The 26,636-nt window shown below is 42.8% G+C and overlaps 1 protein-coding gene across 2 annotated transcripts in view; it reads right to left on the bottom strand.

Annotated features, from left to right (window-relative positions):
* The window catches only part of SPECC1L (sperm antigen with calponin homology and coiled-coil domains 1 like), a 50,860-nt gene that overhangs the window by 5,900 nt on the left and 18,324 nt on the right, over window positions 1–26,636 (bottom strand). Inside the window, exons 6-13 of one of the 2 annotated variants that reach the window (XM_083717017.1) lie at window positions 20,969–21,042; window positions 20,624–20,799; window positions 18,524–18,687; window positions 17,508–17,599; window positions 16,076–16,166; window positions 11,809–11,892; window positions 10,896–11,052; window positions 5,273–5,375 (exon numbers count right to left, since the gene is read on the bottom strand). In XM_083717017.1, the coding sequence (XP_083573143.1) occupies window positions 5,273–5,375; window positions 10,896–11,052; window positions 11,809–11,892; window positions 16,076–16,166; window positions 17,508–17,599; window positions 18,524–18,687; window positions 20,624–20,799; window positions 20,969–21,042 (941 nt within the window). Of the gene's footprint in view, window positions 1–5,272; window positions 5,376–10,895; window positions 11,053–11,808; window positions 11,893–16,075; window positions 16,167–17,507; window positions 17,600–18,523; window positions 19,200–19,738; window positions 20,170–20,623; window positions 20,800–20,968; window positions 21,043–26,636 lie in introns of those variants that run through there. The other variant, XM_083717018.1, reaches the window with a different exon arrangement.

Below are 26,636 nucleotides of genomic sequence, written 5' to 3'. Positions count from 1 at the left end.
ACTTCCCTCCTTGCAAGAGGAGAAGCAGGTTAAATTAAAGATTTTTGAGTCCTGATTATTTTTTTTAAGAAGCATTGGTTTGAATGAGCAGAATTCTGAAAGAATTAAGACATCAGATCCATTAGCAACCTAAGATAAAAGCTTATTTTGTTTTCCCCAGGAGGAAACTCAAAAACAACTTGCTACTTCCCTACCCAAGACATTTTCCCTCAGTAATGCTGCTCTGACTGCACATGCTTCCAAGTTAAACCTCTTCCTGGCATGTCAGCAGAAATAATTCCTTTCCACCTCTAGTTATGGGAGGGTGCTATACCTAGTTTTACGAGCACTCAGAAATTAACGCTGTTGCATGACAAGCATTTGAAAATTACCACAGAGGTTTTACTTCTAAGTAAAAACAGCTAAATGATCAATAGCTGAAGAGTGCAGAGAAAAAGAAAGAACACAAAGTGTAAATACTTCTGTGAATATATTTTTCTCATAGATGTTACTGAAAATGCTCAGCATTGTGCAGTCCCTTAACAGTGTCATATGCATCAGATGCAAAATTTTGGGACACTCTGTGCCCATGTAATAATCAATAACATTACACTCTCAGCAGTTATTTACTATTCTTGGATCTATCGGTGAGATACGTAGTTGGGAAGGGTGCTATTTCACATGGTTTTTAGTTCCCCGAGTAAAAAAATCTCTGTCATTTGGTATCAGCTGTAAATATTAAACCTGACACTAAGCACAGTGCAAGTAAGTAAAGATGACTAATATTTAGGTAGGAGTCCTGAAGAGATGGTTGCAACATCAATAGAAGCTTATGGCAGGAATGCTGACTAGCTACAAACTTGCCACAGTCCACGGCAATGTTTTCTCAATTTGCTAAGTCACCTATGACTAAGTGCTCAGGTCTTATCTTCCTCTGAACGATGCTCAAACACAAGGGCATGAGGTATCTAACTTTTTGCCGAGAGGCCTCTCAAGAGATCAACTAAATAGGCTGCTAAGTTGTTTTCATTCTCAATTGAGCACTTATGTCAGCAAAGTATATAAAATACATCCATTTTGATTGAGAAATTAATACTTTGTGGGCTATTGTGATGGGGAAGTAACAGCATTTTACCAGCAATGACAAACTGGGATCCGCGTGCTGGGAAAATGTAATTTCAATGCAATGTAAAAAACAGATGAATGCTTCAGAAAAATTGATCTAGTAGCTGTTGGATCATTCTAGAACAGCGGTGTCCAAACCTTTTTCAAAGAGGGCCAGATCTAATGAAGTGAACATGCATGATAGCCAGTTTTAAGATTGAAGTTGTTGAGCTTTTTTTAGTATTTTACCCCAGGAAATAAACTAAACTGTCACGGGGCTAGATTAAACTGAACAGCAGGCTGGATTAGGCCCCCAAAATGGACTTTGGACATGCCTGTTCTAGAAGGACTCAGGCATTTCCACAAGTGTAGTAGGATATAAATGATTGCTATTTTTCAAAATCTGTCCGCCATGAGCTTTGACACCCTTAGGATAAATTCATGGCACCAAACCACCTCTGGACAAAGTTAAGATGCTAAATCTTACTATGTGGTATAGTTCATGCTACGCTGCCTTTGTTTCCACATAAAGCTAAGTCAAACCATGGTTTAGTGTGAACGGCCAACTGCAAAGGATAGAGGCAATCCTAGTCTTTGTACAGCAAAAATGATAAACTTGGGTTTCGACTTTTAAAATGTTTAATTAAGTAGTATTTTATGAATGTGGCTGAAAATTCATTATACTGTAAATCTGATTTTAATTTAAGGGAAGCAGAAGATAACTTTTTAAGTAAAATATCTTTCTGCCATCACTATTATTCCTTTCCGATTTGCCAGAGATCTTCAAGGGTTCCCCCCCCCCCACAAAAAAACCCTTGAGTATTGGAAAAGAAGCATTGTGCATGCTGATGGGCATCATCTTTGCTGGACACAATTTTTTAAGATGACTGGACACACTAAAAATCAGTGGTAAAAATAAATTGATTAGCTCCCTTCACAAACAGAACGATGTGCAGCGAATCCTAGAGTTGGAAGGGGCGGGGGGGGTTACAAGCAGGACAACTAATCAGCACCCCCCACTCCCACCCCCCGGTGCAGGAAATCCAGAGGAAGAGCACCCTCCACTAGGCACATACACCTCTCAATGGATGGCAAAAGAGTGACAAAGTTATGACATCTGCTTCCCAGTTTTGCTTAAAATGTTGCAAATGAAAATTCTGGGAAAGTGTAACTAGTTACTATGTTTAGTGCTGCAGAAAGGAATTGTTTCAGACAGGAAATGTCCTCTTGCTGGTCCTTCTATTGTAACAGGCTTCCACACGCTGCTATAAATCCTACTAGCCGTGGGAGTAACAGATCAGCTGGAGCACATGCCCTTTTGACCTGGTTGGGATACAGTCAGGCATGCTCAGGACAGCAGAGTTCACACATTACATGTGGGATGGCCAAGATTCTAAGACTCACAAAGGACAGTTGTGATGAGTTAGGAGGTGACAGGACAGGAGTTTATAAAATTGTGCGTGGCATGGAGAAAGTGTATAGAGAAAACTTTTTCTCCCTCTCTTGTAACACTAGATCTCATGGACGCCCAATGAAGCTGAATGTTGGAAGATTCAGGACAGGTAAAAGAAAGTACTTCTTCACACAGCAACTATGGAATTCGCTGCCACATGAGGCAGTGATGGCCACTGACTTGGCTTTAAAAGAGGACTGGACAAATTCATGGAGGAGAGGACTATCTGCGGCTACTAGCCACAATGGCTATGCTCTGCCTCCACAGCGGGAGGTAGCAATGCTTCTGAATACCAGTTGCTGGAAACTACAGGAGGGGATAGTGCTCTTGTGTTCGAATCCTGCTTGCTGATTTCCTAAAGGCAACTGTTCAGCCACTGAGAGAACAGGATACTGGACTAAACGGGCTACTGGCCCGATCCAACAGGCTCTTCGGATGTTTTTATGTTCTTATGCTAAAGTGGGGAGCAAATAGACCTGCAAGCAAGCAACAACAAGCACATGGGCAGTTTCTTAAAAATGGATTGTGTTGTCAACTAGCAGGGAAGTCTGAGGATTATTGTGGTCTGCTTCACAATGGGGACCTTTCCCCTTATACCATTAATATCCCTGGTAGCCTTGCAAGGACATTGTTTTACAGTTGTAAACCACTTTGATATACATTTTTACGACACAGTGGTATAAAAATATTTTTAAAATAAATAAAAAGATGGCTGCCATCCCAGGTACAATAACTCCCCAATAAGGGACTGTATGTTATGGCATATAGTCATTACTGGGAGCATTTAAAAATGGGTTTACTGCATGGACAGTGATGTCACTACCAGCTCTAAGAAGCTGTAAAATGTTTTTAAAAGAAGACCGCCCCTGGACCCGTTGCAAACATTCTTTTTATTTGAATTGATTTTAATAGATTTATAGGTTTTTTTTTAAAAAAATACTCACATAAACAAGTTACACGGATGAGTGCAAACAGCAACAAAATGGGAGTCTAAGGGCCATTTTGTACAGTCAGCAGAATCAAGTAGGAAAGCTTTTCCAGGGCTGTATCACTTCAGGCTGCCTGTGGGAAACTGCTGTTTGAAAGCACTCTCACATGACTAGCTCCCTGTATTCAGAAATGTGACACATCAGTGGTAAAGCTAGGGCTAAACCCTCCTGCTCAACATGCTAGCTTTCCGTTTCTTTGTGAGCGAGCATTCAAAAATGCCAACCCCCATCACCTGCGGCATGAAATAGCAGAGCGCAGGAAAAACTTTCTCGTTTGACTGTTCACAGAAAGGGCAGACTGGTCCTAAGACTAGAACTCTGGCCCCCTCCCAAAACTGGTGGTCCTGCGTGGGGAGCGGCACAAGCTGAAAGTCACGTATCAGCCGCCCCTCCTTGCAAGCGGACCAAAGGTCTCTCTCCTCCAGACTTAGTCGATGCAGGGAATCCGGGAATGTGAGCAAGAGGACTATCTTTCTGGCACAGGCTGCTTGAGATAGAAAGGATGGAGCGCTTTCTCGTGACAAATTAAGGAAACTGTCACATGCTTCTTGCCCTGTCTCAGATGCTTTCCCATTTGAAGAGTTTTACGATTCATTCAGCGGGATCCCACATCCTGCCTTTGAAGGAAAGAGGGGACGTGGAGGGTCTACATTCAGAAATAGCACCGTTCGGTCAGTGCAGAGATGCCAAGGAAGTAAGAGAGGGGAGTGGCCCCCCTCTGCCTACATAAAAACAAGCTTCTCTCATTGTACAGCCTTTCTATTAATGTCCCCCCACCATCCTGTTACGTAGCCTTCCAACTTCCTTCTGTATTGTGAGTCTCAAGCCTGACAAAGCAAAGTAACACTTAAGAACCGGGAGGTTGCCCTTTGCATTCCAAAGATTTCCTATACAATTAAGCTAAGTAAGTACATTGGAAGCCTTATACAGAGTCAGACCATTGGTCCGAGAAGCTTGGTATTGCCTACACTGACTGGCAGCAAGGTGACGTTCCCAGCCCTACTAGGAGATGCCTTAGTGGATTGAACCTGTGACCTTCTGCATGCAAAGCACATGCCTGACACCCCTTCCCCCAAAAGGAGGCCATACTTGTATTGCATGTGGCTGCTTGGGAGGCTGGTCTGCTTGGAGTCCAGATAAATGAGGGGACACGGCAGTGGGCCACCCATCCGAATGTGATAGGAAGAGAGGAAGCTGCCTTGCATAGAGTCAGACCACTGGGTCCATCGAGCTCAGGGCTGTCTCTTCCGACAGGCAGTGGCTCTCCAAGGTTTCAAGCAGGAGCTTCCCCCAGGCCTGCCCTCTTAAGAAAAAGCTCAACAACTTCGACCTGCCTCCCTTAAAAAAGGTCAACAACTTTGGGTAAATCACTGCCAGTTTTTTATTCTGGGAGTAGATCACAGTCTCTTGGGAGTTGGATGTCCCTGCTATACATATTTAACTTGGGAGCAAATCCCACTGAACTCAGTGTGGACTTCTGTCTGAGTAGACATGTGCAGGATAGCACCGTTAACCCGCTTTAATGGGCGGATTAGCCGTTCTGTGAAGAACACACACGTTTGTATTGTGCAAAGCGACTGAGTGACTATAAATAACAGCTGAGCTGGCTCCTGCAGCATTGTGTTCCTGCCAGGACAGTACATACCAGTTCCTTCACGATTGATGCCGTGAACTGTGGAGCAGCCCAGCTTGTGCTCCTGGCAGATGCTCTCATGTTTGCACTATAGAAAGGACAAGCAACCATTACCTGATACCCTTCTGTTTTCTTCTGACACCACTTCAGCAAAGCATTCCTCTTGGAGCCTCCATATTCTCTGGCCAGAGCTGACAAAGGGTCCTTCCTCTCTTCTCTAGAGGTGAAGGAGAAAATTCACATTGTTCATACAAATGAATGTTCAAAACATTTTTTTTTAATAGTGAAAGTTCCTTCCATATCATTCCGCTCTTATCAAAATTGCATTGTGCTCTGTGGGCAGCGTCATGTTCTGTATTCATTCTGGCCTTCCCTCTGTCTTCCCACTGCTAGGCTGAGGCTAGGCAACTCCCAGGCATATGTCAGCAGCACTTCAGCCACCCCCACAGAGACAAGTGATCAATTTTCCAGCAACCCCCTGCCTGCCTGTCTGCTTGCTTCCTTGCCCTGAACTCCCAGGTAGATAACCAAAGCAAGGATAGCAGCCCACGGACACTTCTCTGTGCAGTGGGAAAATATTAATTTCATTGAGACTTCATGAGGAGGACAGCTGTGAAACAAATCCTTTTTCTAATACCTCAGAGCCACAGTTAGAGGTGCTTTGAGAACAAATGATGTGAACATTAAGCCACGCTGAACTTTAGTATGAATTTAGAAAATAAACTGATGGTATCTCCCTGCAACTCATAACCGACTAGGAATGTCACCTTGAAGGGAAGGCAAAGCCAGAGTGTTAAGTGTCAACCGACTACCTTCTTCAAGATTTAGGAGTGCAGAACTAGTGCAGACATGCGGCTGCCACTGAAAGCAGGAGCTCTAGTTCACCTCTGTCCCCCCAAAATACTGGATAGTAAAGGAAAGCATGACGTGACATCACTGCATGTAGGGCTCTACTCCTCCACTCCACCAACAGAAGTGAAGGCAGGGACATTTGACATGTGATGATGCTGAATGATGCTTTCCACTACTGTATTTTTCGCTCCACAGGACACACTTTTTCCCTCTTAAAAGTCTGTGTGTACTATGGAGCGAATGCAGGCAGGAAAAGCCCCCAAGAGCCGCACACAAACTCCGAGCGGCTCTTGCGGGCTTTACCCCAGGAGGGAGAAGGGACTGACATGGCCAGTCAGTCCCTTCTCCCTCCTCGTAGAAATGCCTGCAGGAGCCGTGCGCTCCTTAAAGGGTGTGCGGCTCCTATGGGCTTCTGCGGGAGGCGGGGGAATTGCCACAGCCGCGCGAAGCCTCTCTAGCCGGGAGAGGCTTCGCAAGGCTAAAGAGGAAGCCAAGGCTGCGCGCAGCCTGTCCGCTGCTCTTTGGGGCTGGGGGGGGGGATAATATTTTTTTTCTTGGTTTCCCCCTCTAAAAACTAGGTATGTCTTGTGGTCCGGTGTGTCCTATAGAGCGAAAAATACGATACATGCTTTCCATCTGGGGGGAGGGAATCAGAAGGAGCTGCTGTTTCTGGGTGCAGCCTTGTATCTACCCTAACCCTCTGGGACCAGCCTCCCCCAACCTTGTGCCCTCCAAATGTTTACCTGAACTCCCATTTACTACAACCAGCACAAAATACTTATTTTCTACTGCAGCATCAGCTCTGCTGGCAGGGGCTGATGAAAACTATAGTCTTAAACACCTGGAGGGCGCTAGGTTGGGAAAGGCTGTTTTAGATCCAGGACTGCATACAGCAAAGGACTATCAAAAGGACTGAACTTACATGGTAAGGGCTTCCTGTAACGTCGCATTTACAGAAGAGGAAGCCCTTACCATGTAAATATAAATAAATAAACCTAAAGCTTCTACGAATCACAACTGGTTTCAGGAGCACAATTTAAGCAAAGTTTAAACAATGCATTCAAGCAGCCTGACACCTCCTCAGTTAGCTTACTGTACATAATCCCACAGAAAAATGAACAGGGTCTGTGCATAAGTATGGTCCTGCTCTCTCAAAACTCCCATTCATTGCAGGAAAGACTCTTTCACATTGAGAACTAAGCCAAACACAGCAGACAAAGAAGCGAAACCTGCCATTTCAGATTGCAGGTGGGGTTTCATAGTGCATGGGGGGGGGGATCTTCACAATGTTAACTCTGCACTGCTACGTTTTCAGATAAAGCCTTTCTCTGGGCATTAAAGTGATTTTTTTTAAAGGGTGCATCAACTTTCCTAATTATATATTTCTTTCAGTACTAGATCCTTAAAAGCTTTCTTCACAGCCTCAGATTCCGATTTGATAATTCTGTTGCCTGATTTGTCTGAAGCAGATGGTACTCTTTTTTTTCTTTTCTTTTTTTTTTTTTTGGTAAATAACTTTTTACTGGGTTTTATAAACAAGGATCATAGGAATAATAAATGATACAAATAAATAGACCCAGTCTTCTCATGATAATTATATATATTAAAAAAGCATAATAAACTTGCAGAATATCTACAACATATGGTTCATTATTAGTGGTCAATGTTCACGAATTGGTTTAAACGAAAACAAAGGGGAAACATTCTAGGGAGATGAGACTATCTAAAAAGGTTTTCTCATAATGAGTTAGTGACGGCCTAGGCAAGTTTTCTAAGAAATTGTGCGTATCTTTTTAATTTAATGATTGCAATTTAAACATTTTAGAATAAAAAGAGGAAAATTCTGAGCAGATGTCTTTGGTAGAGAATGTTGGTGCCTTCACTCTTTTGAATACTGTGTCCTTTTGACTTAGGTTTTTTTTACACCTGTTTGCCAAAAGAACAATACTAGTGCATTATTAATTACTAAAAAGTTTTTCTCTCCTTTGTACAATTAATTTGAGGAGGGGTTTTGAACCTTAACTTTTATACAGTGGTGCCCCGCAAGACGAACGCCTCGCAAGACGGAAAACCCGCTAGACGAAAGGGTTTTCCGTTTTGGAGGCGCTTCGCAAAACGAATTTCCCTATGGGGTTGCTTCGCAAGACGAAAAAATCTTGCGAGTCCCCGTGGGGTTTTTCCGCTTTTTTTGCCCTTTTCCTAAGCCGCTTAACAGCTGATCCGCTGATAAGCTGCTTAACAGCTGATCGCTAGAAGCCGCTAGACCGCTGTAGCGCTACTCCGCTAAGCTGTCAATGGGCTTGCTTCGCAAGACGAAAAAACCGCTAGACGAAGAGAATCGCGGAATGGATTCTTTTCGTCTTGCGAGGCACCACTGTATTTAGTTAGCAGATCAAAAATTTCCATTTCTAGTTTGGTTATTGTTGTAGAGGTTTGTTTTTTAATATAGTATCTGATTTTTCTTTGATACAGATACCTCTTATGACTGCTTTCAAAGCCTCCCAAAGGTTGGTATAGAAATTGTATGGCTATAGAATTGTATTATCTCTGCTATTCTTTCTCTATATAGATGGTTGGTCACTGAAGTAGGGTAAAATGACCATGATTGCAAGGTTTGGATTTTGCAGATTGTGTAAGTGGGATAAACTGTGAAGTGAGCAGGAAAAAATCTAATCTGGACTGGGAACCATACAGACTTGAATGAAACATAAAACTGAAATCTTTCAGATTATCTTCACACTATATATTATATAAACCAGATGCTAACACTTTTAAGCCAGAGCAGACTAGAGAGCAGAACCAACAGAAATACGATTTAGGAAAAAGAAAAAAAACTAGACTTCTTTGTAAGTAAGAACAGAAAAAGAACCTCGAGTCAGAATTTTCTTTAAAAAAAACAACCAAAAACCTAAACATGCATAACATTGTCAGAGGACAGTACGGCTTGTTTCTAAATTCCAGTAAGGAACACAGTTTATGTCAAGTTCTTTGTTTTGAAAATAGCGTTTCAGGAAACAAATAAAATGAACGGTGTGGACACAATGAGAAGGAGTTTACAACAAATATTAATCTTTTAAATGCGTCTGCTAAGTCAACTAAATTCCAAACCCAATGCCTGATTAAGTTTCACAGATTGGCATTAGAAGCCTTCCCTGCCTTGTTTAGATTTACACTTCTAATCCACAGGATATTCTTGTTTCAATGTTTAAAGCCCAACAAATATTACAAATCAAACAGGTTTCCTTTTGCATTTATACTGTTCTTCTACACCTAAATGACACCCAACTGACATTTTATAGTCAGCACATGTCCCCACAAACAGCAACTAGCAACTGTCTGATTGATAACATAATTTGAAACAATAGTTTTATTCAGCTGACCTATGGAACTGCAATGACAGACAACCAATTAAAGGGCCAATTAAAGATCTAAAAGATTTATGAATATGCCAAGAAGCCAAGTGCAGAAGTGGGGGGGGGGGAGAGATCTGGCAGGGGAATAAGAGGCAACAGTGAAAGGGGGAGGGGAGGAGAGAAATCACCTCCAACTTAACCTGAAGCTGCCCAACAAAAAAACTCCCTAAACTGCTTGCACACACCTCTTCCCCACCTCTCCAAGCCACCCCCAATAAAGTAGCTCAGACATTTGACTGCTAGTTCCTATACACACCACAGAGTTAAGCGGGAGAAGTACTGAATCACCCCTCCCCTGCACAAATCATATTTGTTACAGTCACCAAACAGCTCACAGTAGAGCCAATGAGCGGTGTTCGTTCTCACTTCTCTGCCTCTCCCATGTCCCTCACTTAGCAAGGTGAAACCCTTTGGAATGTAATCCACCCTCTTCCTAACCCAGCTACTCATGCTATTATTTATGGTTCTGCCAGACTGTTAGCCACGCTGTTCTCCCACTGGGGGGGGGGGAGGTGGGATTTAAGTATGAGGAAATAAACAAAGCAACTTTTCCTCCTTCAATGCAGCTCTTATTCAGAGTTGCTGTTTACAGCAACATCTATTCTCCATGCACACCTTGCTCAAAACTGGATGTGTTCACTGGTATTTCCGTTTGAAGCAGTAGGTCTGGCCACCCCCAACGCATGCATGCAGGGGTTCCAAAGTATGGAGGGAAGAGGAGACAAGGGCTTCTTAGGCAGCTCCGCCAACACATCCAGCTGCCTCCAGTGCTCAGGTGACACTGTGCAAAGGGGTCCATGGAGGCTGATCCGCAGCCCAGCTCGGGGAAAAGGGAGACGGAGGAAGACAGAAGCAGCAGTTCTCACTCCTGCAGTCCAAACATGCTCCTCTCATTGCAGATTCCTCAATTGCGGGGATTTGGATTAGATTACCCTCGGGGTCCCTTCCAACTCCACTTTGCTATGATTCTATAAAGTCCAGGGAAGTGGTCAAAGGCAGTTCCAGCAAGGAAGGTCTTGATCAGCAGCCTTGCTGGCAAGTGCAAGGATCTGCCATGCACCAGCCCCAAACTCAAGACCACTGTAAGTGGGAGAGGAGAAAGAGACATCTGTCCAGGAAAGGAAGTAAGGAAGGAGGGCTTCCTGGTGAGCTTTGGGCATCAACTTGTTTGTTCAGCTGCCAGAGAGTTCCTGCCTTCCAGAAGGGCCCACTTGACTTGGACTGACTTGGCCGTTTCCTTGCATGTCCCATCAGATGGCATCACTTTCCTGAGACTGATGTGCAAAAGGAATGCTGGACAGCTGATGCACCTACCCAAAATGAGGAGCAAACCCACTGAAGTCTACTGCTTCTCCATTACAGAAGAAGCTTACTGATTATCTAGCAAAAGTGAATGGTGTATTCCAAAGGGCAAGGCTGCAAGAATATCCCTGTGTGAAAAATAGGACAGGCTGTGTAGCAATGAGGTGTACCTTATTCGATTGCGTGTCGTAGGGGTGACGGACGCTGTAGGTGAAGACGAGAGAGACAGCTGTGGTGAAGTGGTCCCCATTGCTATGAGAGAGGCTGGAGATGCTCCATCAGGGGCACTGATGTCCCGCTTGATTTCTTCACTGCTTCGCCGAGACACTGAAATGGAAAAACACCTTAGAAACCATTTCTTTCTCTTTCTCATAAAAGAAAACTAAGAGCCTTTGCAAAAATCTAGATAATGAGTAACTAATTTTCTACTGAATTGTACAAAACTTTTAAGTTCTCTATCACACCAGTAGAAATCTCTCCTATCAAATATAAAGATGGCATTAATTTTTCCTGAAGAAGCAAGACTTGAGTTTTTGCTTTTAAATATAACCGTTCCAAAGTTTTGGAATATCTTCTAAGGGCCTAACATGTCAGGACTCCTTCTCTGGAAGAGGCAAATTTTGAAGCCTTCTAACGATTTTTCTCTACAGAGAACTGATTGCAGGGATTTAGTTTTTGTAGAACACGGGTAGTCACAAAAATGTTCTATGTTCTATTCAAAATCACATACTGTGTAACAGAGGACAAACATGAAGGCACACAGCACTCTTTCTCTGCTGCAATGAGGAACAAATCTAGACTGCCAGTTTTAATTCTCTTAATTTCCATCAAATGCACATAAAGAATAGCAAGGGCATATACCTTTAAACTGAAAGAGGAAACCCTCCCTCAGTCACTAAGGCTGCTTTCCCCCTGCAATGTGGGCGAGATTCACCTACAGTGTCAATATGAAACTCTACCCACTTTACTTACTGCTGTTATGTCAGAAAAGACCAACAAAACTGTTTCAAAAGAAGCTGGTGGCATTGCACACCAAGACTCTGTGACTGAAGCACCACCTTATTAGCATGGCATAATTATTACCAGAAATAGATTTGGCACTTTCCATAGCAGGAACTCTTGGCAGGGAAGCTGGTCTGCTGGTTGAGGAAGTTCTCAGCAAATGATCTGTGCAGAGAGAGAATAAAGAAAAGGCATTTCATTACCATAAGCTTCAGGTCTGGTCTTATAAAACGAGAAGATAGAATGGACTTCACTACAGTAGGAGGGCAATGCCATTTTGTAAGCTCTATTATTTTTTAAAAAGAAAAAGAAAAACTGCTTCCAAGTAAGAGGCTAGCATATCAGGGTGACAGGCTCTAAGACAGCCTGCTTCTTGACTTGAAGGGAGGTGTTTTTTTCTTACATAGGCAATGCATTCAAAAATAGTATCTTCGTCCTCGAGAAAAGTTCATTTTAGCCAACTCATATTCTGCTGCTGCAAGTGTAGGCCAGGCTCAACAACAGGTGCAATTGCTTAGAAGCAACAAAGACTTAAGAATAATCTCACAATGGCTCAACTCCCTTACTAATTGGTCACCAGTCAGATGGGCTTTTGCAAATGCTAACTGGACTCTGCCCCCCCATCCCCCAGCTCTGTCCCTTGAATCCCGCCCCCATGCCACTCCATTCTGAAATGTCTTTTTACATCTTGACCCAATCTGGAGAAGTCACCCAACACTTTTATACAATGGCATGGCCAAAGGAGAGGAAAATCTGTATACATATTGCCCTTAGGGGGCCAGGGCAGCTTGGGTTTACAGAGCTGATAGTGAAAAGCTACTCTGTTTGTGTAGATCTGTGGCGGCCACATCATTAACACAAATAGATTCCAAAGATCACAAGTGTCCCAGTCCACTGCCCAATACAGTACTTATGCAACAACATTCATGCCTTTGATTGGCTGGAAATCAGGTAATTGGCCCAGAATGCAGCAGCAAGGATGTTGATTGGCACTTGCACACTACATCAGTTGTTTCCAGGCACAATTTAAGGTGCTAGCAATTCCCTTTAAAGCCTGAGGCGCAGAGTATTTTAGGAGCTGCTTCCTTGTGTATAAGCCTGGCCATCCATTTATGGGTTTTTTTGGGGGGGAGGAGGAAAGAAGGCTGTTCTTTGTGTATTGGTGGCATTTGGCTTGCCTGTGGGATAGAGCCTTTCAAGTGGCCCCCTCCTTGGCTGTTGAACTTCTAGTCATGGGAGATTCAGCTGGCTCTGTCTGTCATGACCCTCTGGGTCCAACAAATACATTTTTGTTCCAGCAGGGATCTGACCTGCTAGGACACGGTTTTTAAACTGATCCCAGGTTGTTGTTTTTTAAAAAAAGCTGTTTTATCTGCTGTCTCTCCTTTTGTTTCACTTTATTGCAGCTGTTTAATTGCTTATATTTATTTAATTTTAACTGTTGCAATCTGCCCTGAGCTGCAGTGGAAGGGTAGGCTATAAGTTATTTTAATAACTGAAGTTCAAGCCTGATGCTACGCGATGGCCCAGTCCACAACACTGTTCAGCCCAGTCCAAAAGGGACACAAACGGCTACAAATCTCTGTCAGCTATTCCACAGGTTGGCCACCCACTGTGTAGGGAGTGCCTTATTAGTTTCTGTTAAACATCAAGTGTGTTTAAAATTTACTTTGCTCTGGGTATAATATCACCCCAATGCTATTCAAAGCATAACTGAATAAAAACTTAGCACAAAACACTATTTCATCCCTGGAAAAATCTTTACATTGTAGGTGTTTAGCTGACATTTGTCAAGGCAGAAAAGGAAGCCTACTGCTTGGCCCTAAGAAAGCTATTCTTGAGAAATTTCTATTTTAAAAGCCCCCAGACATAAATCAAAGAACTACACCCATTACACGAGAGCTATTCATTCTTACAGGAAGGGCACTTTGAAAGGAAAAGTTTATAGGCAGAACAAGTTGACCAGCACCAGGAAATGGAGAAGTAAACAGTGAACATATAATCCTTGTTTCTTCAACACAAAAAGGGCTTTTTCAACATTGCCTTACCTTTTGTTATGGACATTATTAAAATACTGCCCTGATAGCACTTAAAGTAAATGGAAGAGCCACACAAGTAGTTATAGGCCAGCTATCCCAACCCCTGTACAACAGAGGAATTCCAGAGGGAGTATATCCCTTCCTCTGCCTGAAGGCCTCTGATAACAGAACAGCCCACCACCCACTCATAGGCATTAGTGCCATTCTTGAACCATTCTTCAGCCACAGAATTGTTAAGATAAATGGATTAGTTAATTCTGCTATTGGTAAATTGCTATTTAGTGAGTTGCGATGAGTTACTTTATGCGGGTGGCGCTGTAGCCTCTTGGGCTTGCCAATCCGAAGGTCGCGGTTCTATTCCCCACAAAAGAGTGAGCTCCCCTTGCTCCGTCCCAGCTCCTGCCAACCTAGCAGTTCGAAAGCACACCAGCGCAAGTAGATAAATAGGTACCGCTGCGGTGGGAAGGTAAATGGCATTTCTGTGTGCTCTGGTTTCTGTCACAGTGTCCTGTTGCACCACAAGCGGTTTAGTCCTGCTGGCCCAGAAAGCTGTCTGTGGACAAACCCCATCTCCCTCGGCCTGAAAGCGAGATGAGCACTGCAACCCCATAGTCGCCTTTGACTAGACTTAACCCCCCAGCGGTCCTTTACCTTTTACCTTTACTGTATTATGTACTTGATGGACTATGTGTTTTTATGGATTCTATTTGATCTTATCTTATCTGATACTGTTGTAAACTGTCCTGTGGCTTGAGCACAGGTGTATAAAAATAATCTAAACAAATAACCAAAATCTACCTTCCCATAACTTAGGTAATTAGCTCTAGCCTTGATATCTGTGGCAGCAGAGAACAAATTGCTGTCCTCTCCCAGCAAGCTTTGTTCTTGAGTCTTGAAAATCCACACAGGCTCCTACACTTTCCTGCAGCTATCAAGTGCAGTTCCACTAGTGCGCAAGGGACATCTCAACAAATGCAGGCACCAGTCCATCATTCACTTCCTCCTGAAGTTAGTTAGGATGCCCAGACAGATCTTAAAGGTAAAGGTAAAGGTACCCCTGCCCGTACGGGCCAGTCGTATCCAACTCTAGGGTTGTGCGCTCATCTCACTTAAGAGGCCGGGAGCCAGCGCTGTCCGGAGACACTTCCGGGTCACATGGCCAGCGTGACGAAGCTGCTCTGGCGAGCCAGCACCAGCGCAGCACACGGAAACGCCGTTTACCTTCCCGCTATAAAGCGGTACCTATTTATCTACTTGCACTTAGGGGTGCTTTCGAACTGCTAGGTGGGCAGGAGCTGGGACCGAAAGACGGGAGCTCACCCCGCCGCGGGGATTCGAACCGCCGACCATGCGATCGGCAAGTCCTAGGCACTGAGGTTTTACCCACAACGCCACCCGCGTCCCAACAGATCTTAGCATTGCATAATTGGCCAACTGACTCCACCACAATCAAGAAGTGGAGAACAGCAGTTTTCTGGGGTTTTTTGTTTTGTCCTACATTGGAGACCAAACTCTCAGAAACAGAAAAATAATAGAACAGTACCTGGAATGTACTATTTTAGGCTCTCTCTCATCCTCTTCCTCCCTCTTTCTTTTTCGCATACCATGCTGACAACCAGATGTTAGGAAGGCAACTAGTGAATGCTCCTAAAATCTACTTGCTTATAAATACATGGGGTGGGCCTGTTTTTAGCTTTACTTACTGTTCTGCTTTGGAAATAATTCCTCTTGCTCCTAAGGTGGCTTTCATAACAATAAAACATTTCTTTGCTTTTTTAATTATACAAGCACAGATTAAGTATTGATTTTAGCATATTCAAGCGCTATACCCTTATCTGCAAAGACTGTGGCCTTTATGACTTCTATGCACCTGTTGCCCAAACAATTATTCCACTGTGACCATATGGTAGTATAATTTATTATAGTTCTCCTTTTTTAAAGTCAGTCTAGCCCTCCCTGTCTCACCTCTGCCCAGTGTAGCTCAGTGCAAACTGGCATAAAGTAAAAGGAAACAGATCAGGTGAGCATGGAAAGAAGGAAATTGAAATAATACATAGCCCTAATTAACAGTATGTTATTGAGCTTTTATGCTTTGCATCTTCCTTTTGCAGGAGCGGGGGTAAGGTAATGAAGGACATTAAGCCCTCTATATGAACAATACTTTGCTGTACTCAAAAGAAAAGGAGCTCATGTGTCAAAAGAGCCTCATCTACGCTCTCTTATTCAGTGTGCTTTTCTTTTCTTTTTAACCTCAGGAGAACTCTGGGGGAGCTTTAGTGAAATATTGTTAACAGAGGGAAAACACCTACCTTGCACTGGGATTTCTGCATAACTTGGCCTTTTGTCTGACAGAGTTGTGAGGGGCTTGGAAGCAGATATTGGTCCACTTATGGAATGCCTCTGAAGGAAAACAAGAACTATTAATGGTGAGATAAGTTATTTCAAATATGATGACCAACCCTGTCTGCCTTTTACAAAAAAATATTAAGACAAGCAAAACCCACACAGAAGCACTATTGTGATCCCTGGACATAGGTTCAAATTCAGCACAGCCAGCAATGTCGACTATTTTTTTCATCAGGTTTACACCTTGAGTAAAACTATAAAAAAAAATCAGTAAAGACAACAGTACTAGAGTCTGCAGTTCCCTGTTTATAAAATGTGACCTGGTGACCTACTTCACAGGTCTGGTGAGAGAGCAGCTGGGCATTTTAATTGCAGAATAATAATAAACTATTAACTATAATAATAGTTCTCATGTCTGAACTGCTGGTCTAAGTACTCTCAACTGGCTTGAAGGCTAAATGACATAACAGTTGTAGGGAACAAGAACTTGAACTAGGGACACGCTGGAGCTCACTGGCCAGATTCAAATGCAACATTCCCAGGTCTTACAAACCATGGTTTTGTGGATTGGGAACAAGCAAGAGCATGAATGTTCTTTCCTCTTCCATTCTCTTCTCACACTCAGTTGCAGCAGTGACTTCCTGGTTTGTTAAACCTGCTTCCTTGTGCTACTTTAAACTGTTTAGGCACTCTCTACAAACAAAGACTGTCCACCACGATCGAGCCAATTTGTAGGAAGTACTTAAGTCTCAGTTTGCAGGTTCAGATATCTGTGACTGAACAAACTAAGTGGCTGAAAGAGAGGACAGGGGAATGGGTGGAAGACTATTCAAGTTCATTGCCACTCCAAACCATATGTCAGAGATTTAGAAACCTTACATCTGAATCTGGCCAGTAGGTCAACTGTGCTAGTCACTGTCTCAGTGTAACCTGCCTCTAATGGTTGTTGAGGATCAAAAAGAGAAAATCCATGTATGTCACTCTGAAATCTGTGGAGAAGGTCAGGATGCAATTATGAATGACAAATTTAATGCACAATTTTTACTGCAAAACCGTCTCTTGATTTTCCATCATGCTAACACCATTACAAATTCCAATACAGTTGTACCTTGGACGTCGAACAGAATCCGTTCCGGAAGTCAGTTTGACTTCCAAAATGCTTGGAAACCAAAGTGCAGCTTCTGATTGGCTGCAGGAAGCTCCTATAGCCTATCAGAAGCCGTGGAAGCCCCGCTGGACATTCAGCTTCCAAAAATAGTTCCCAAACTGGAACAGTCACTTCCGGGTATGCGGCGTTCGGGAGCCAAAACATTCAAGAACTAAGCTGTTTGAAAACCAAGGTACGACTGTACATCAGTCTTCACAGTCTCTTCCAGTTAGTAAACACACATTTACCTGCATTGGAGATACTGCTGCTGCAGGAGGGGTTTTAAGAGGACTTGGGCTCAGGGGGGTACGAGGCATTGTAGCTGCAGCTGGACTAGGAACTACCAAAAACAACAAAATAAACAGGGGGTAAGTATGGTTGGTTTCAAGTATTTCTAAGCAGGCTTTCAAGAGCAGTGCTATTCCAAGGCAGCTTACATTAATAGCAGACAAGTTCCTTTAAAAAACAGGAAAAAATCAATTAACACTAATATATCTAGTTTAAATATCCCAATACAAAAAGAAAAGAAAAGAAAAAACAATTAAGAGCAACAGTTTTGCATGTTTTTCACTTATGGCACAAGATTGCAGAGTAAAACATCTTCTCATCTGAAGTGAGTGACCCAAGTGTGACTGGCAGCTATTTACCAATTTCACATATCCTAGATTTTGGCCATGTCCTCCTGTAGCGAGGCCTGCACAATCTGGCCAAGTTCTGTTTTCATAACATGCAAAGAACACAAAGATATAAGAGAAGTAACCTATGCAGCTTGCCCAAGGAGGAGTTTCCTTATCTAAAGCTAAAATGTGCCTTTTTTGTAAACAGATTCTTGATGACTTATATGCCCAGATGAATTTTTATATCTGAACATCATTAAGTGCCACAGAAGCATAACAATGAAATACATAGATTCAACTATAATAACAACAGTTAGTTTTTGAAGACAGACCATTGTGCAACTTAAAAGAAGGTTGAAAACTTAGATAAATAAGGATTGCCATATATTCAAAGCCCCAGAATAACAACAAACTTTTAAAACTCAGGTGCATGGTTTTGGGCTTGCAAAACTGAAGTACATATTATCCAATACATTTGTACAAGTATTGTCACCCGGCTGGAGCTCCCTCGAAAAAAAATGTGCTACATTCTACTGATGTATGCATGGAGTGTTTGCTCTGTTCAAATTTTTGAGCTAACAAAACCAATGGTGGTGCTTCGAAACAAAATTGCACTAAGTTTATGCAGGTACAAAAAAGCAAATTACCTTGTGAGGCACTGTCAAAGGATTTGATGAGAGTTTTTACAGTGGGCGTTGGCTCTGAAGAAGTGGATGACCTGCGACTCAAACCCATTCCTTGCCTCAGAGCTGCTAAGTCTCTTTCAACAGCATTCATGTAATTGTAAACGCGGCCACGTTCCTCTTCTTGCCTGAATATCAGGGGAAGGCAGTTGTCAAGATACTATGAAATGATCTGGCATGGGTTCAGTACTCTGACGGCCAGCACAAGGGCTGCTGTGCTAACACAAGGGTGAGAATAATGGTTGTGCAATATGAAATCCAGTACAAAAGTTGCTCTAGCAGAAGCTTGTATTTGCAATGTACTACACAACCAGTCACAAGAACCATGCCAGCTTCCTGTGCCTTCTCTTGCACAAGCCAATCCTCTAGTGCAAGCATACTGCTAAGGAACTTTGAATTCCTCCCTCTATACTGTGCTAAGCAATGGACTCATTCATGAGGACATGTCTGAAGGGCATCTGCTACACTGGGAAGCCTACTTTAAGTGGGTCAAATCTTCCAACAGGCTACAAAGCCAGAGAGCAAGTTTGAAACTGAAAGTCATTTGAGAAAGAGTTTCATTACAGTGGTACCTCGGGTTACATACGCTTCAGGTTACACACGCTTCAGGTTACAGACTCCGCTAACCCAGAAATAGTACCTTGGGTTAAGAACTTTGCTACAGGATGAGAACAGAAATCATGCTCCAGCGGCGCAGCAGCAGCAGGAGGCCCCATTAGCTAAAGTGGTGCTTCAGGTTAAGAACAGTTTCAGGTTAAGAACGGACCTCAGGAATGAATTAAGTACTAAACCCGAGGTAGCACTGTATTAATTTTGGGAGAAAGGGATGGGGAAGGGCATCAATTGTATTTATATAGTAAGGATTTTTATGCCTTGGGTTGAAATTACCTGGGGCAGCAGAGCTGAAGGGAAGCACTCTCTGATCTTGGCCATTGGCCAGGAAACCACAGCCACTGAGAAGCTGCTACTCTGGCCTCCCAGGCAGTGCATAACTGCAAGGGGGAGACTAACACAGCCCCATCCATCAGCCAGTGAAGATGCAGCTGCTTTCCTCTTTCCCCCCTGCCTTGCCACAAATTCATTTGGACTAGAGGGAATTCACTTAGGAAACTGAATGTACTCATGCTGACTAAACAGAAGACCCTTGAAACTAAAACCCTATATTGTGTGTTTCTGTACCTCACTCTGCCAAGTGAGACATTAGGGTACATACTAAAGCAACATGGAACCTTTACCTGAGGTAGAGACGCTGCTCACTGGAATTAATTAAGCTGCCTGCCACTTTGCTCCATACCAAAGTGTTTCACTAGAGGTAAGACTCATAAAAGGCACCATGTCCCACTATTTAGAAGAGCTGTGGCATGGAGCTTACCCCTGTAACCCTATTGGAACCTGCTAGTCTTCTCTGAGAGCCTTTTCTTTGGCAGTAAGGAGAATGGAGTTGCCATTTTTCTAAATCCACAAGAGGCAAGTGCAGAAGTTTTAAAGATTTTAAAAGTGTAGTCTAAGGGCAAATATAGGGATGCGGGTGGCGTGGTGGGTTAAACCACAGAGCCTAGGACTTGCCGATCAGAAGGTCAGCGGTTCGAATCCCCGTGACCGGGTGAGCTCCTGTTGCTCGGTCCCTGTTCGTGCCAACCTAGCAGTTCAAAAGCACGTCAAAGTGCAAGTAGATAAATAAGTACCGCTCCGGCGGGAAGATAAACAGCGTTTCTGTGCGCTGCTCTGGTTCTCCAGAAGGGCTTAGTCATGCTGGCCACATGACCCGGAAGCTGTACACTGGCTCCCTTGGCCAACAAAGCGAGATGAGTGCCACAACCCCAGAGTCGGTCACGACTGGACCTAACGGTCAGGGGTCCCCTTACCCTTTACCTTTAAGGGCAAATATCTGTCGTCCTTTTTTCTAAGTGTAGAGTGGCTTGTGTGTTTTACCCACTTATAAACAAATATATATTTTTGACAGGAACATTTTACTATACTGTTTCTTGCCTAATAGCTTTCAGAGATTAAATACATTAGTTTTAGGAAAATATAATGAATCAACCCAAAATGTCATTCACATACTTGCGTGATTTTATTTCCTCCAACTCTTTTGTGAGTTTTTCGTTCTTCTCTTGAGCTTCATGCAGCCTGCGCTTTAGGTCTCCGATCTCTTCTTGAGCCTCAGATTTTATATCGTTTGCTATGACCACAGCCGTCTGCAAATCAGCTTGGAACTGCCGCCATTCCGCAGACTCCTCCTGAAAATGGAACAGAAAAAGAAATTTACAGCTTTGGAAGGCCATGATATGTGGGATATAAAAAGTTTAAATAAAATATAATTAGCAGCAATGGAGTCCAAAGGCACAGCTATAACACACCCAAAGCACCTCCACCCCAAACCACGATGTATTGAACTGGCTTATATACCCTGAGCCGTCTGTGTAGAGTCTTGATCTCTCTTTCCATATCATGCTTTTGGTCTTGAAGCTTTTTAACAGTATCTGGCAAAACAAAACCAAATATGTCAGGTAGAAATTTTTAAAAAGTTATTTACAGGCAAACACTTCACCAAAGCCCAAAGGAATTTTTTACTGCTTTTAATGTATTCAAAGGGAAGTTCAATGAATTGGTTCTAGAACTCTCTCCTACATTTCACAGCTATTAATTAAAACAAAAACAAAAACAAAAAACAAGCATGGACCTCATAATATTATGCATAGGAAGAAATGCCAACGACAAGAGAGGGTATTCCTGTGAAAAAAATGATAATGCCACTAACACTTTCTTAAAATTATCGGTGCTGTCCATAAAAAAAAAACTACCAACAGAATCTTATTAATGGTTACTCAAAAGTAAGTCCCACTGAGTCCAATGGTTCTTACTCCCAGGTGACTTTCCTTTGCTTGTGCTTTCAATAGAAAACAAGTATCTCCACCTTCCGCACCACAGTGCTTTCTTTTTTGAATGTTATCAATCACTAGAAACAATTACTAGACCCAAGCAAACTATTTAAGGGAGATGCACTGCAGAGTCAATGCTGCCTTGCAGTTGCATCAGGTTGCCTTTTTAAAATACAGTGAAACCTGTCACATTAAAAATGCCCCTGTAGCTTGTACTAGCTACACAAAGAGAGTATGCAATTTGTCCATGACCAACCTCCGATTTAGTATTTGACTGGCTGTGTACCAGGATTAGTTTTCATTTATCTCTTCATTGCTTGAATCACAGAATCATAGAACTGTAAAGTTGGAAGTGATCCTGAGGGTCATTTAGCCCAATCCCATGCAATCAGGAATCTCAATTAAATACGGTAATCCATAACAGATGGCCATCCAACCTCTGCTTAAAGATTCCCAATGAAAGAGAGTCCCCAACCTCCCAATAGAGTCTGTTCCATTGTTGAACAGCTCTTGCTGTCAGGAAGCTCTTCCTGATGTTCAGTTGCAATCTCTTGTCTTGTAACTTGAAGCCATTGGTTTGAGTCCTACCCTGGAATGCAGGAGCAGAAGAAAACAAGCTTGCTCCATGTGACAGCCCTTTGGATATTTGAAGATTTGAGAACTGTGTGATGATAGTAGAAATACTGGTGAAGCTGAATACAGGTGATACAAGTTAGGACCACCTTGCATTGCTCCATGTCCTCGTGTGGAGCGCTCTTCTCAGCTACATCCTCTTTACTGAAAATGATACTGCACTTCATTCTACACACAGAGAGAGATTTTCTGTGCACCTTACCACTTCACTCAACATCCCTGGCTGCTAAGCATGCTCAGTCCTCACTGGGCCATTTGGGGTATTTCCCACACCCCCTCAGGATTTTTCTTAAAAGGTTTTCGAACTTACACTAACTCTGGTGTTAGCACAAGCCTCTTAATGCCGGATGCACTTTCAAGAAGGAATCTGCTATGAGCACACAGAATTTCTGAAAGGTATTATTGCTGATGCTTGGGAAAACATTCCTTCCACAGCACTGCATGTGAACAGGCAAGTTGCAAAAATGCAAGGTAGTAGAAACATAAACCATAATAAATTATGTAGTTCAGTTCAGGCTCTTTGTAGATCATGATGCTGGCAGTGTTTTTCTCAAACCATCAACACAAGTCTCAAGCTATCCTAGTGAACCCCCACAAGCCCTTGATGAATCTTAAATTGGTATCTGATTCCAAGCAATATTTTCTTAAATTGTGTGCCAGAGGCAGTAATGCTTCTGAATACTGGTTGCTGGAAGTCACAGAAGGGGGGAGTGCTATTGCGCTCAGGTCTTGTCTGTGAGCTTCCCATCGAGGCAACAGGTGAAAGAAGGATGTTGGACTACATGGACCACTGGCCTGATCCAGCACAGCAATCCTTACAACAAGCAACTTACTTGCAACACACACCAGGTTCAACTTCAGTTATGCTATGAGCACATTAAATCTGAAAGGGATAATGCTTAGGGTTGCATTTCACATTGTGTTATTAATGTGTGCTGCACCATTATACATATTAAAAGCATGCAAAGTGTATGATTAATAATATATTGCATGTGCTGCAGCCCTGGTAATTAGGTAATATACAAATATAATGCTGATTTTAAAGGTTAAAGAACACAGCTAATCACAAAGAGAAAATATACTCATTTAAGATTTGCTTTACAAATAGTGGAGAATTGTTTAAAACTTGCCATGGTTTGTTAAAAGTTCAGAATTCCAAGAAAACATGTGTCAGCTTTGAAAACCCAAGTACGCCATCTAGTGTACTGTTGAATGAAAAAGCAAAGGCCCAGTTTGGATAATAGTCTCTTCTGCTCCATTGCTGTCCATGAAGATACGAGCTCACACATTCTTGTTACATCAGACATCCAAGCAGAAATGTTTCAATGTGCCAAAGGTTGAATATGGCACCATGTGCTTAGGCCAGAACAAACATGGGAACCACTGTGCAGTCTGGGCTACTCATGTACACACTATTAAAATAAATTCCCGGCTAATATTCTTTGTCAGGGGTGCACTCGGCTTTTCCCTACTACTTGTGGAAGAGAGACGGGGAAGTATCTAATCTACACCACTGAGCTTCCACTGATAAAAAATCTTAGGGCACCAAAGCCTGAAGTTAAAAAGCAACCACACAACTCCAGTGCATGGCAAATCACCACCACCAAATTTATTCTGCCCTTACAGAAGTTAGTAGTTTCTTTATTGTATGTCATACCCTTTTGCTACCTTTTTTTTTGGGGGGGGGGGGAGGATGAGAATGTGGATCTCTATCTCCCTTCCAAGCAGGGGGCAGAGAGAGAAACAAGACACCAAGGAAGGGTGAGAACAAATGTGCCCTCTCCCCCAATATTTCCTGCATGGAAGTTTAATAATCTCCAGACTCACTAACAAAATGACCATAGTTTGCATTTCCTATTTTCTGTGCTCCAATGTTTTCCAGGGCACAAACTGTGCTAGTAGTCCCACAAGGTGTCATCCTTCTGCCTTTTCCATAACTACAGGATACAAGCAGCCACTTGATACAGCTTTCCGTTTCTTCCTGGATTACTGACTTCATTTCAAATGAAGTGCTTGTCTACATTAAGCGTTTACAGAGAACCAGCAAAGGATCAACCAAATTAGCAGCTGTTCTGCAGTCTTCCCACTGAAAACACAGGAGAATCAGAGTTAAGCAGAAATTGCAACTTCATAGGTCAAGCTGTGCTCCTTTGTATCCTCGCCCCCCAACAATTGATTTTCAAAGTCCTGTTGCATGAGCAGAATAGTGAGTGGGGCTCTTGATATCACTGCTTGTGCCAAATCTACTGGGAACAAGGCACCTCACCTCCAAATGCCGCACCAATTACATTTGTTTTCCCAAAGAAATAAGACGGGTCTAAGTGTAAGAGCAGGTCCCATGCTTATTTTATGAAAGCACTGAAGTTGAAGCCCTGTTGTGTAATTGCCCTTATATGGCCTTGCTGTAAGCAGCACTCCTGAAAGCAGAGCCTTGAGAAGGGGAAAGAAAATGAGCCAATCCACCGTTTCATCTTATTTATTGGAAATATTTTTATATTCTGTAAAAAGATTCCAGTGCAGTTTACAGTTGTTGCTTTTCATGCCAATTATATAAAAACAATAAAATACTTAAACAATCAGTAAAACAGTTCAACAAGTTAAAAGGTCTGTGTGAACAATTATTGCTGGTTTCTTTAATCTGTTATCTAATAGCAAAGAGGAGAGCACTGTGCAAGCAGTGTGGCCAGGGGAGCTTCCTTGGGGAGGGCATCACAGGACGCCCCCCCCTTAAAAAACCTGTCTCCCTTGTTGACACTCACTTCATATTCAGTAAGGGTGGTACTGAGAGAAGGGCCTTAGATGGCACAAGCTGGTTGATAAGGGAGCAGCTGTTTTGGGGCCTCAAGTCATTAGTGGTTTTATTGAAGCAAGTACTGGCCCTGGAAATAAGGTTTGGAAGCAAACAAGCAATCAAATGATGAGGTATGATCTAAAACAGCTGCCTCTGTTAAAACCCTGTTTGTATCCTGCACTTATCCTAGTTTTCAAATCATTTTCTGGAATTCAATCAGGGGACTATCATAGATTACAATGGCCAGATTATTCCTCTTCAGAAATTGTGGCTGGCAAAAGAGATGTAAGGCTTAAGGATGTGGACAAAGTGCTTGGATCAGTCAGGGCGACCATTGTGCTCTGGATCCTTGCCCTTCTTGGTAGTAGTAGTGGGGAGGGAACAGCTGGTTGGGCCAGGGAGGTGATAAATGCCTCTTTGCGAGAAGGGGTGGTCTCTGCCTGCTTGAAGGAGGCAGTGGTAAAACCACTGCTTAAGAAACCCTCCCTGGATTTGTAAAATCTAAGTAATTACTGGTGAGCTGCCAATCTCCCTTTGTTGGATAAGGTTATTCAGTAGGAGTTGTGAACCAGATCCAGGCATTTTGAGAAGAAACCGATTTTCTAGATACATTTTAATCAGGATATAAGCCTGGCTTTGACACAGAAACTGCTTTGGGTGTACTATATGATGACTTCTGTTGGGAGACAGACAGGGGAAATGTGTCCCCTTCCTTCTCCTTTATCTCTCAGCAGCTTTCAATACCATTGTCCACGATATCCTTCTGGAGAGGCTGTCTGAGTTAGGGGTAGGTGGAACTGCTTCACAGTGGTTCCGATCCCACATGGATGGTTGTTTCCAGAAAGTGATGCTTGGGGAGGGCTGTTCAACCCAGTGGGGTCTGAGCTGAGTAACATCAGCATTCCACTGACATGCTACTCCACATCTCCAGGCAACATTGAACACTTGGGTCTCAAAGAAATGTTGAACAGCACAGTGGACAAGGTGGACTCTTGTGAGACTGCATGATGGCACAGGTGCCAAGCAGATTAATGATAAAAGCAAAGTCTTCTGGATAAAGGCTAGTTACTGAGTATTGCATCTGAAAAGAAAGGAGGACTATGTATTTTGATATAAACGTGTTTATAAAACTGTGTTCATAGAGTCACAGAACTATAGAGTTGGAAGGGACCCCAAGGAACATCCCGTCCATCCCCCTGCAATGCAGAAACCACAACTAAAGAATCCTTTTATTTGTTTGATATGATATTTGTTTACAGGGTAAATTTCATCAGCAACACCAGACTGGAACATACAAAACATATCTACGTCATTTTAAACTGTGATATTAATGCTGTATTCTTAGTTTTAGATTTTGATTTATGTGGAAATTGTTTTCCATTTGGTTGCGTAATTTTTTTTTATGTGGTTTATTTATGACTTTTGTAATTATGTAAATCTTGTCATGTTGTAAGCCGCCTTGAGCATTGTTTTTAACTGTGGAAAGGTGGCATACAAACAAAATGATGATGATGATAAATGCTTTTCCAAGTTTTAGAAAACAGCATACGGAAGGGGCAGCTCTCTGTGTGATGGCTCCGCCATCCCTCTGGCAAAAGTGGAATGTGGGAAGTCTATCACCTGTGTGGTTAGGAGCTTTCAGCTGTCTTTGAAATCCAGATGACAAAAGTCGAGAGGAAGGGAAAGAGGCCAAAGCCACCAATTTGCTCCTTCGGAGCTTAGCACACAGCATCATCCTTTGGGAACTGCAGTGCACGACACAAATTATGCT

Source organism: Podarcis gaigeae, assembly GCF_964106915.1.
Source record: "Podarcis gaigeae genome assembly, chromosome: 16".
Taxonomy (NCBI): domain Eukaryota; kingdom Metazoa; phylum Chordata; class Lepidosauria; order Squamata; family Lacertidae; genus Podarcis; species Podarcis gaigeae.
The sequence above is the reverse complement of the archived record's forward strand: the minus strand, read 5'-3'. Positions and strand labels throughout refer to the sequence as shown.